A 12,332-nucleotide genomic window follows, 5' to 3' on the forward strand; every position below is an offset into this window, starting at 1 on the left:
GTTTCTTTTTAGTTTTATATATTAAATTTTAATTAAAAATAAAAATTCATACTATGGGCTGGAGATATAGCTCAGGTATAGAACACCGGCGTAGTATGCAAAATTGCCCTACCATTTCTTTATCTCTTTAAAAGAACATTGCCAGAGCCACTTCACTGAACAGCATTTCCCATGAGAAATATCTCAGATTTCCTATCTCCAGATTCTTTTTTGTTTTGATTTTAAGATTTATTTATTTATTTATTTATTTATTATGTATAGTGTTCTGGCTGTGTGTATACCTGCACACCAGAAGAGGGCACCAGATCTCATTATAGATGGTTGTGAGCCACCATGTGGTTGCTGGGAATTGAACTAAGGAATTCTGGAAGAGCAGTCAGTGCTCTTAACCTCTGAGCTATCTCTCCAGCCCTACCATCTCCAAATTCTTAATTGGGTATGTGGTATATATTTTTTTTTGTTTTGTTTTGTTTTGTTTTGTTTTCTGGGGTGAAGCAAACCTGGGGCTTTGCTTGTTAGGGAGACATTCTCATACTGAGTTGTGCAGTGATACATTATTTTTGATTTATTAGAGCTTGCCTAAGGATTCAGAAAGCAAAGCCAGTCTCAAGCTATAGAGATCAGGCAGTGGTGGTACTCATCTTTAATTCCAGGAATCAAAGGCAGAAGGACCTCTGAGTTCAAGACCACCCTGGGCTACTGGAGAGGGAATCAGAGCTCATGCCTATAATCCCAGGATTTGAGAGGTATTCAGTCTCAGAATTAGTCTTTAGCCACATGAAGGAGAACATAGAAGTCTAAGTGAATCTACGGAGCAGTAAAGTGGGGAACAGTTTGAAGATTGCCCCTTTGATCTGAGCATGGGTAGAGGTAAGAACTAGTGGCTGGCCCCTTTGCTTTTCTGATCTTCTGCTTGAAGCTTGAACCCCAGTATCTGTTTCTGGGTCTTTTATTGTTTGTGCTACAGAGTTGAATTCCCAGCCCCATACTTTATACAATGTAAGTGATCCTTAGTCCACAAAAGTATGGGTATATGTTGGGAGTTCAGCGTCATTTTCTAATCATTCTCCTCTACCTTATATATGGTGATTAGTGATGGGTTGCCTCCTCTTCCTTCCCTGTTATTGTTTTTGGCTTTTAGTCAGGACCTTACTACCCTTAAACTCTTGATCTTCCTGCCTTAGCTCATCCTAGTTCTGAAATTTTAAGAGTGTAACATCATGGCCCATAGTGGTATGAATTGTATGTAGTGATTTAATAACTAAGTCCTGCTCAGCGTACTGGCAACAAGCACCCTTGCCAGGGGCCTAGACAAGACAATGTTTATACAAGCATTCTTTATGTTTAAAAACACTGGGGCTATAGAGATGGCTCCATGTTTAAGGTAGTTCCTAGAACCCATGCTGGGCAGCATGTGACCGCATGTAACAGCTCTAGGTGATCTAACATCTTCTGGTCTCCAAGGGTATCTATACACACACACACACACACACACACACACACACACACACACACACACACACACACACACACACACACGTATATATGTATATATGCATGAACATACAATTAAAAGTTTTAAAAATCCTCTAAGTAAACAATAGACCAAATTTCAGTGACTTCAAAAACTACAGATAAAATAAACCTAAAATGAAAGTTTAATGCAATTTTGGTTTTTGCTTTGCAGTCCAGAATGGAACTTAATTTGCAGTAATCCTCTTGCCTCAAGCCTGGATACCGGGATTATAGGCAAGTACCAACACAGATAGCTGCCAAGTTGGAGTAACCCAATAAAAGTATGGACCAAAATAAACATTAAGTGACTTAAATTACAAATCCTTTACAATGCCAAAACTACAGCACCATGAAATACAAAAAAATTCTTTGAAATCCTTAATTTCTGGACCCTGGTTGGGGGGGGGGGGGAAAAAAACCTACTTTAGATTCCTCTAAATTAGGGCTTGGCCACTTTTCCTACACAGAAAATATTTTAAGCTTGAAGGCTATATAGTTTGTTTCAACTACTCCAAGAATATGAAAATAAACATATATCCATTTATGAAAACAGACAGCTTGCAGAGAAAGTACAATCTTAGATACTAGAGGCTCTTTCACAATGAGTATGACCAATACTGGGGAATGGAGATGGATGACAGTGGCTAGATGCCAAAGTAAAACACCCCAAAAGAATGGGTAGGTACATGGCCAGTATTAATTCATGTGTCTTAAACTTGAGTACATGTAGCCAAGAGGGCAGGGCTCCCCATGCTTAAACACTACAGCAGTAAAGTTACTGATTGCTACTAAGTCCTCACAAAGCTCAATCTAAATAAAAACAAAAGAAAAACAAAACAACAACAAAAAACAAATAGTAGTAGGACTTTACTAAGTTAATCGTTAATACAGAAAATATAAAATAAAATCAATGTTGTGTCACAAGAAACAAGAAAATTAGACAAGTAATTACTATTCAAAACTTTCTAGTTTAATAAATCCTATCATACCAATTTTTCTTCCTTGCTCATCTGCTTCCGAGCCTCTGACTGGTCTTTGAAATACTGGCTCATCTGTGTGAAGTCGCATTTGCTTAGGTTGGTAATCGTATTTTTCTCATCATTAGTCATTTCCTAGTTGAATGAAAAGAATGTAAATATATTAATAAGTCCTTCTATTTCTCTGTAATCAAAGTAATTTTTTTCTTTTTAAAGTCAAAGGTGTCAAGAAAGGTAGCCAATCTCGGCAAGGTGTTTTCTTTTTGGGGAGTGGGAAGTGTTGATCTGTAATAAGCTATAACCTTTTAGTATAAAAATATTTTAAGTGACTTATCATGAAGAAAAATTACTCATTTTGGGGGTATTCTTGACAAAAATACAAACTCATGAGCACCAAACATAGGAACAGCAACATGAGAAACATTTAGGTAAGGAGAGAAATACTTTTTCTTATTCTCCTATAGGACTACTATTCCTGTTCTTATTAATTCTGCCTTTAGAAAGCTTTAGATGGTAAATTTTAACTCAGTCTTTGTTCACATTATGCAAAAATGGAGAACGATACAGTTTTTACCTAGGCTAACAGTACAGATAAGCCAACATGAATCAAAATGGAGGAGGAGGTCAGATTAATGCTGTGCAAAGACAGCAGAGGACATTGCCTGCAAAAACAAACTTCCCTTTGTTCAGCTGGAATCAAAGTTTTCTGTATAACCTATCTGATCAACTCCTTCCTGCAGTCCCATGAAAATCTGGGAGGAAAAAAAACATTCTTGTTGGACAAAACCACATTAAAATAGTAAGAAACAAAAGACATACATCTTTTACTACAATAAAATTCATAAAAATTGTTGACTAAACTATAGTTTGTTCTTTTAAACAAACTATTAAAACATTAATGCATGGGTTATACCTTCTAGTCAGCACTTTTATGAACTATTAAAATATGAACACATGGGCCATAATACCTTTCTCCAATCTTTAAAGAAATTTTTCCTGAATATTTCCTTAGTAGTATATTCATGGTCAAGCATTTTTGCAAAGAATGTAGCTACTTCTTCTGCTTTGGGACTCAGCTTCATAACTTTACCTAAAGGAAGAAAATGGCTCAAATCAGTGAGGCACATCATTCATATTCTATATGTATTGAATACTGGAGACATTTTTACTAATGGCTTACCTCTCCAAAGTATACAAGGGTCTGCTGACACATCACCATAACAACAACAGAGCAACATACTGTTATATATCTTAATAAAACTTCTCCTTCTCCTCAGTAGATATTTACCTGGGTCTTTTTTTGGAGACTATGCCAGTTAATTGTTCCCAGGTGCCTGCTCAGGTAAGGGATGACCTGGGGAAGGCCCAGCCACTCTTCCTTTTCCTTTCAGCAAGCAGGGTCCTTTACACCTCTTCAATGGTTTTTAAAAATCAAATCCTCAGAACTCCTGCCACTGCTAAGCTAAGCAGCCTCTGTTCAAGAAGGGGAGGAAAGGATAGGGGCAGGGAGTGGAAGAAAGGAATTGTGGGGAAAAGAAATAGGCATCTTTCTTCTTCAAAGTTACGTGGTGGAATATGAATAAAAATGTATATTCATAGTAGGCATGCCCAGATTTCCCACATAAAAAGCCTTCCTCTAGAACTTTGATACACAAAGGTGGTTCATAGAAAAAAAGTATCACACACAAGATTGCTATAAATATCAAGTTTTGGGCCTCAATCCTAGACCTAGAATTGGAAAATGTGTTGTGTGTATGTGTATGTGTCCTTGTATGTAGGGTGTATGTAGGGTGCCCATGTAGGGGTCAGAGCCTTAGGTGTCAGTCCTTGCCTTCCATCTTGTTCACTGCTATATACAGGCTAGGTGGCAGAGAGGTTCATGCCAGTTCTTCTGTCTGCACTTCCCATCTTTCCAGGGGGACATGCTGGAATTACAAAGTATGCTACTGCATCCAACTTTGATGTGGGTTCTAAGGGAACAGCATTAGGTCATCAGACTTGCACAGCAAGTACTTTACCCACTGAGCCATCACCGCAGCCAGAAACGGCACTTTCTGCAACACTGGTGTACACTGCACCTGAAACACTGGGAACAGTACCAGGAACTCTGCTCTTTCAGGAAATTCCAATCTATTCACAGCACAAGGTGTGGCTGGGTCTGGGCAGCATGTAAGTACATGTAAAAGCTACTCTAAAAAAAAAAAAAAATCTCTATGTTTACAAGGAAAGCCACTAAACTGATACGGAAATTCTGGAGTAAGCGTAAGTTTTATATACCTTACTTAGATCAGAAATGTCAGTGAAAGGAAAGTACTTTTAGGAGTTTAACCTACCAAATAATTCAAAGATAATATTGTATTTCTAGACTCAATTTCTATCTTTTCTAAAGACAAAAAACAACAACTCCCCCCCCCCAAAACCCTACCACTTTGCAATACTATGAAGCAATCTATGACATGATAATATTTGGCTGCATTCTAAATGAGACTAAATGCAATCCCACTGATTTACAATTACATAAGTACTAATAATTCAAAAGGATTCACATTTATTACAGAAATATAAGACTTAACCAGAAGCCTACTCCTTATACAATTCAGAAGACATCTTAATGTCTGGATGTGCTCTTCCTGGCTATATGGACATAGGGAATACAGGACAAAACTGAAACTTGTATGATAGCGGAGGATCAGCTTGGAAGACATAACTTGATATTTATAGCAATAGGTGGTGTAGTTCCTCCTCAGTCCTTTTCAGCTTCTGTTAAAAGACTTTGAGGAAGAGGTTTCCTGTTCCTGTTCCTCTCCCACCCCACCCTCAGACCTGAACTAGAGTTTCCAGCAAAACTGCAACATGTTTCATATATAAACAACAAAAAAGAAGCCAAGGCATCACTGGCCTATTGTAGCATTCAGGAGGATTATGAGTTTGAAGCTAGCCTTCACCATCTCAAAACAAAACAAAAAGATAAAAGAAAAAAAATGTAAATGAATGTGTTTCCTGGCATGTTTCATAAACTAAATATTCAATAATGCTTTTATTTTGGGGATGAGGGTGTCTTTGGACTATTTCACTGGCTTTGTCCCAATAAAAAAGCTGCTAGTTTTTGTTTTTGTTTTTTTTTTTTTGTTTGTTTGTTTGTTTTATTTATTTTTATTTATTTTTTTTTTTAAAAAACAGGCTATGGAAAGATTAACCAACAGCTCCTACAACATGGCAGTGGGTGGAAGGTGTGTGGGTTCCCAGCAATAGTACTTTGTGGAAGAATCTAAGTTCCTGGAAATGGTAACTGTTGAGTCAGCTGACACTGAGGCTGCAATTCTGTGCTTCAGCAACTAGGTTGTGCCTACCAGTACTTACTTATCAGCGTGGACACATAGGAGTTTTACAACCACAGGGAGGAAATCCCAGAAGCACACACAGAGAAAAGATCAGTGCTCCAGTAGTGGAGGGCCAGAAAAATGGAGGAAGGGACCAGAGCCAATGATGAGCTGGTTCTATGCATTAGTTTCCTACACTGAAAAATAAGATCCCAAGATAAAGGGATCTAGTCTCTATCCATCATCACCATGACCTTCACAGTGAGGCTTGTCTAGGTTAGCCCAGAACAGACTACAAAATATCAGCATTGGTCTTTTTCAAGGCCTTAGAATTCATCTCATCAGAAGTTTAACTTCAAGTATTTTCATGAGTATCCAATGTGTAGGTGGTCTTGTGCTTTTTGATCAAACTGTTTAGCAGTCAGACCATGAAGTGTCTTAATGCTGTTAGCTTCCAAAATAGATTGAATCAGTAGTTTCTATTGCTAGGACTTAGGTGTCTGAATACAAGCATATTCAATAAACACATTTTCCTGACATACAGAATGAGCCCTCTGGTCAAATCTAATTGAATATCCCTTACCCGAAACATCTGAAACCAAAAATATTTAGGCTTTCATTTCTCCCCCTCCCCCCCAAATTTCAGAGGGAGAGAGAAAGGGGGAGGGAGGGAGAGAGAGAGAGAGAGAGAGAGAGAGAGAGAGAGAGAGAGAGAGAGAGAGAGAGAGAAATGAGGTATCAGGCTGGGCATGGTGGTGCACGTCATTAATTCCAGCACTCAGTAGGCAGAGATAGGTGGACCTCTGAGCTCGAGGCCAGCCAAGGTTATATAGTGAGACCCTGCCTCAAAATAAATTAATTAAAAGGAAGAGAGAGAGAGAGAGAGAGAGAGAGAGAGAGAGAGAGAGAGAGAGAGAAATGAGTTATCTTGATGATGAGACCCAGGCTTATAACAAATTTGTTTCATACACAATTTTAAATCCCCAAGTAACGTCACATAATATCTTTAACGATATGGAGCATCCAAGTTTTACATTTTTTTAATTACATGTGTATATAAGTGTGCAGTGTACTGGTCAGTGACAGCATGCAGGATTTGCTTCTCTCACCATGTGGGTGTTAGAGATTAAACTGAGGTATTCAGGCTTCGCAGGAAGTACCCTTATGGAGACATCTTGTTGGCCCTTAACATTTCACTTTGTAGTGTCATGTTGTAATTTAAATTCCCTGACATCCAGATTTGAAATGTTGGATGATCATAAGCCTATCCCATCCTAAACCCACAGGCATCTATGGTCCTGAAGCATTGCTGATGGTCAGAGAAATACCAAATAACTTTTGAATGCTTGCCACAGGTAGTTTCTCAGTAGCCTTCCTATCCAATATATCACCATGTTGGTAAAAGAGTATTTGGTTCAAAAGCACCATGTCCTATCCCTCATCTATTAAAGGAGCCAGATATACTTGGTGAACCTTATGGATACTTAAGGTTTGAATAACAAGACTCTAGCATGCTTGGACAGAACTCTAGGAAAGAAGGAATCACTATTAGTAAAAGGCCTGTGAAAGACTACTCTCAAATTTGTCAAATCAATGACAAAAACACAAATGATGTAGCTCTCAGCCAAAATGGAAATTTCCAAGAGATCCGAATAGGCCAGGTAAGGTGGCACATGCCTAGGGAGCAGAGGTAGGTCAATCAACTGAACTCAAGGTTAAGCTGATCAACAACATCAAGTTCCAGTCCAGGCAGGGCTATGTAGTCAGAAAATGTCTTGGGTTGGAGAGACAGCTCAGCAGTTAAGAGAACTGGCTGCTCTTCCAGAGATCCTGAGTTCTATTCCCTCCAACCACACAGTGGCTCACAATCATCTATAGTAAGATCTGATGCCCTCTTTTGCCATAAAGTTGTACTCAAACATTCATTAAATAAACAAGCAAATAAATAAATGAGGCTATCTAAACAAATAAGTAGTTGAGTAAATATGCAAACAAACAAAAGCAAGAGGCCTAGACAGAGCCATTTCTTTAAAATTCACCCATTAAAGTCAATGTTGCACTACATAGAGTGAGTGATACACCTTATGATTTCTACCTACAGGCTGAGTGAAGGCAGCTAATCCTTTGACAAATACTATTTCTAGTGATAAGCAGTTTATTGGCATATATTATTATTAAAATAAAATGCTACTATTCAAGTAAGTCTTTTCTAAAAACTTCACAGAACAGAACAGCTCCCCAGAAATTGAGTTCAGATAAAATCCTTCAGTGAGTAGGCCACATGCTGGATATGAGCCAACCTTTTTAGGATTACAGATAAGACACCAACAGTCCCTTTTCTTATGGTGTTTTTTAAAGCAGCAAATGGACCCTTATGAATTAAACACCTGAGATTCCTTTTCCCAAACCACATGGTCAATAAAACAAAGTGAAGTAACTAGATAGGACTGTCCAGCAGAGGCAGTGCCTTCATTTTCTATCCCAAGAGAAGCAAACTCTTCTTAGCCAAAATTTAGACAACATGAAATAACTCACCATCATAATAAAACTTGACACCCTCTGGAAGAGGCTCATATGGTGGAGCAAAGACAGGTCCTTTATGTTCTAGGAATTTCCACTTGATGCCTTCGGGATAGCGTTCTTCTTCCCACCTGTCAAAGACAAAGACTTATTGAGTGATCATGTAATAAAAAAATCCTTACTGATCAACTGATTAGATACTCATTCAAAGGCTGGATAAGAATAACCTACATCTCACTGAAAAAGGCAGCAATTTCAAGCAAGATGAAAGAATGGTTTCAGTTCAAAGATAGTAGGTATTAAAGACGATCACTCAAAGAGCCCAGCAATAACTAGGTAATATGAACATGGGGATAACTGTTCTGCCATGGTGCTCTTAACAATATGCCACAGTGGTATACACAAAGGAGGCATTACTATATTAATGACAGTAGGAGGAAAGTACAAAACACAGCCAGGCAGGATGTCACATATCTTTAGTCCCAGTACTTGAGAGACAGGCAAGCAGGACTGAGTTAGTTCTAGGACACCCTGGTTTACATAGCTAGTACCATCTTGTCTCAAGAAAACAAACAAAAAATGAAACAAAACAATCAAACAAAATGTTCAAATGCAACAAAAAGAATGAAATGCTAGTTTAACCGATGCTACTAAGTTAAAAGCACTTCTGAAATACATCGATCTATCTAATAGACACTTGAGGCAAAATTCTAAATAAATCACAAATTTCTGAAATGTTTTTATTTAAAATAAAATCAAATATACATAAAAACTATAGATAGTACAATTAAAGAACTATTGAAATTATATTGAATTCAATTTTGATATTAGTTGTGGAAGAATCCACAATAAATAGCAATTATCCTTATAAAATGATCTTCTTACACATACCTATAATACATATTAGATCTAACAAAATCTATAGTTTTCTAGTGTCATTCTAGTATTTAGTCGATTATAAATTCACCAATTAGATCCAATGTATCTTACATGTCAAAATGGCAGATGTCTTTAACACCTCCTTTACAGACAGATAGATCTTACCATCCTCACAGTTTGAAAACAATCAGTGAGATAGAATGCATCTGACATACAGATTATTTTTAAACTTCTCAGACTCCATCTATACTGATACAACTAAACAAAAAGAATTTTATGGACTCCTATTTTGGTTTGAGGGCTTTGTTTGGGGGGTTTTGTTTTGAGACAGGTTTTCTCTGTGTAGCCCTGGCTATCCTGGAACTCCCTCTTATAGACCAGACTTGGCCACAAATCCAGTGCCTCTTCCTCCCAAGTGTCAGGATTAAAGGCATGTGACACCACTGCCTGGCTTGTTCTGCTATTAATTCCAAATTCAATATTTTAAACAAAGTTCAGAAACAGAGTAAGAAATACACAATCAAGCTGCAATAATAGTGTTATATAAAACTGCAGTCCACATATATTGTCAAGTAATTTTCAACAAGAGTTATAACCATCCAATGGTTAGAGAACAGATTCTAAACAATGGAGTTTGCAAAGAATGACACTGGGCAAGTCCTTTATACTACATACAAAAAGTTAACTCAAAACGAACCAAGAAATTAAAATTCTAAATATAAGAGCTAAAATGCATTTTGATATTTAGGAGAAAGTAAAAGGGAGCAGGTTTATAACAATGAATTTGGCAGTGACTTCTTGACTATAATACCAAAAGCAACAACAAAAGCACACATAAGTTGTGCTACATCGAAATTAAAAATACTTGTGGATCAAATGGTATATTCATGAAACTTGAAAGGCAACCCACAATGAAAGAAAATAACTGAAAGTTGGAAATCTAATAAAGGGTTAATATTATGAGTACCCAAAGAATTCCTTATTGGCCATAATAGCATGGCCCTACAGTTCCAGTAACATGGAAGGCTGAGGAAAAATGGAAAACTGAGCAAGTAATCCAAGACCAGCCAAACCAACTACAGAGAGTCTGATTCTCCTTTCCCCACCCCAATTTTTTTTATTTATTTACTTTGTGTCTATGAATATTTTGCTCACATGTATGTATGTGTACCGTGTGTGTTTCTTGGATCTCTGCAAATGGGACTACAGATGGTTGTGGATCATTATGTGGGTCTAGGAATTGAACCCAGGAACTCTGAAAAAGCAACAACTGTTTTTAACCACTCTCCAGCCCAGGAGGCTGATTCTTAAACAAGCAGATAAACAAACAAATATAGTAGTAGAGGTGCCTTTCCTGTTTTCTACAGTTGATGCCCCCCCATTCCCTCCAGAGTACACAAGGATTATAATTTCTATCCCACCAACAATTCTCTTTTGTTTCCATCTTAATGGATCCCATTACAGCTTTGTAATAGTATAAAGTGGTCTCTCATTACAGCTTTATGTTAAGATGACAAATTTTATGTGCATTTTTATGTCTTAGGTCTGGAAGGAACCATGAAGAGCTCCTATAACCAACAACCACTTTTTAGATAGTTACTCTACTAGCTGATGGCAAAAGCGTGGATGCAGGAAAATATTTATCTAACCCCCAAATCTACAGCTCTCTAAAATGTCTGCAAGCATGTTAAGGTTTCTGCAAGTAATTTAAATCTGCTGTAACAGGCACAGTGTAATTGTAGAGAGGTTCAGAACACCATGTCTCCCTTTTATTTGTCACCAACTCTATTGTTTTAAAATTAAAGTTCCAATCCAAACCGTTTTTCACAATCCCTCCAAATTCAAAACATAGTTTTTCTTCAGGATCTATAACAACTTTCTTGTCATTTAAGCAGATTAAGAGATTCAATGAAAGCTGGGAGTGATGGCACACGCCTTTAATCCCAGCACTTGCGGGCCATAGGCAGGTGGGTCTGTGACTCGAGGCTGGACTGGTCTACAAAGTGACAGGCTCCAAAACTACAGATAAACCTTTCTCAAAAAAAAAAAAAAAAAAAAAAAAAGATTAAAACCCAATCCCTGATAGTGAGATCAACAACTAAACAGAAGCAAACACCCATAACTAAACACTGAATCGAAGTAGAATCCAGATGCAAAGAGAGAGGACAAGACCAGGTTGCAGAAACACATAGAGACAGCTGACCTGAACAAGGAGGAGCTAATGAGCCCCCCAGACTGATAGCTGGGAATCCAGCATGGGGCTGACTCAGACCCCCTGAATATGGGTCTCAGCTAGAAGGTCTGAGCACTTTAAGGGACCTCAGACAGTGGAATCAGATGTATTCCTGGTGCACAAAAGGACCTTGTGGACACATTCCCTATAGAGGGTTACTGCCTTAACCTAGAGACAAAAGAGAAGTCCTAGTCCCTACTTCAAATGACTTGACAGATCTACATGACCCCACCTGGATGGCATTGCCCTACATGGGGAATTGGGGTGGGGGGATGGAATGGGAGGGTTGTCAGGGTTCATGTGAGGGGGCAGACAGGGTAAAAGGGAAGGAGGGATGGTGAACTGGGATCGACATGTAAAATTTAAAAAAAGTAATAAAGTAAAAAACAAAACAAAACAAAAACCCAATACTATAGGTTTCTGGAAGCAATCTAGAATGAAGGGCAGATTAGATTAGGGAAGAGTATCAATCCATATTCCTTAAGGTTTTTTTTCATTCTTATCTTTTCTTTTTCCATTATCACTGACATGACCCATGAACACTGGTCTTTTAATACTAACTCCTTTAAAATATTGTATTCCTAAATGCTTTTTAACACTTTCCTTTAAACACCATTTAAATTCCAACCCAACAGTAGTGATAAACCTGGCAGTTTCAAGTCTTTTGGTAAAGAATCATTTGTTTAGAATTAAATTGGTTCTTGTTTTGATTTTGTCTTTAAAGATGGATGATTTGGCAACAAGAAGTTTTTTTATTACTGATTCATTCATGCTTTTGTTTTTCCTTTTTAAAAGCTTTATTTTATGGATGTGTTTGCATGCATGCATGCATGCACGTATGTATACTACATGCACACAGTATCCAGAAGAGGGCTGTTATAGAGAGTT

At 37.7% G+C, this 12,332-nt stretch overlaps 1 protein-coding gene across 1 annotated transcript in view; it reads right to left on the reverse strand.

Annotated features, from left to right (window-relative positions):
• Top1 (DNA topoisomerase I) overlaps positions 1 to 12,332 on the reverse strand; it is an 86,745-nt gene that overhangs the window by 18,471 nt on the left and 55,942 nt on the right. The window contains exons 9-11 of the mRNA XM_051187354.1: positions 8,348 to 8,463; positions 3,461 to 3,582; positions 2,505 to 2,627 (exon numbers count right to left, since the gene is read on the reverse strand). Coding sequence (XP_051043311.1) covers positions 2,505 to 2,627; positions 3,461 to 3,582; positions 8,348 to 8,463 — 361 coding nt within the window. The remainder of the gene's footprint in view (positions 1 to 2,504; positions 2,628 to 3,460; positions 3,583 to 8,347; positions 8,464 to 12,332) is intronic.

The sequence above is a fragment of the Phodopus roborovskii genome, unplaced genomic scaffold (genome assembly GCF_943737965.1).
Source record: "Phodopus roborovskii unplaced genomic scaffold, PHOROB, whole genome shotgun sequence".
NCBI classification, from domain to species: Eukaryota; Metazoa; Chordata; class Mammalia; order Rodentia; family Cricetidae; genus Phodopus; species Phodopus roborovskii.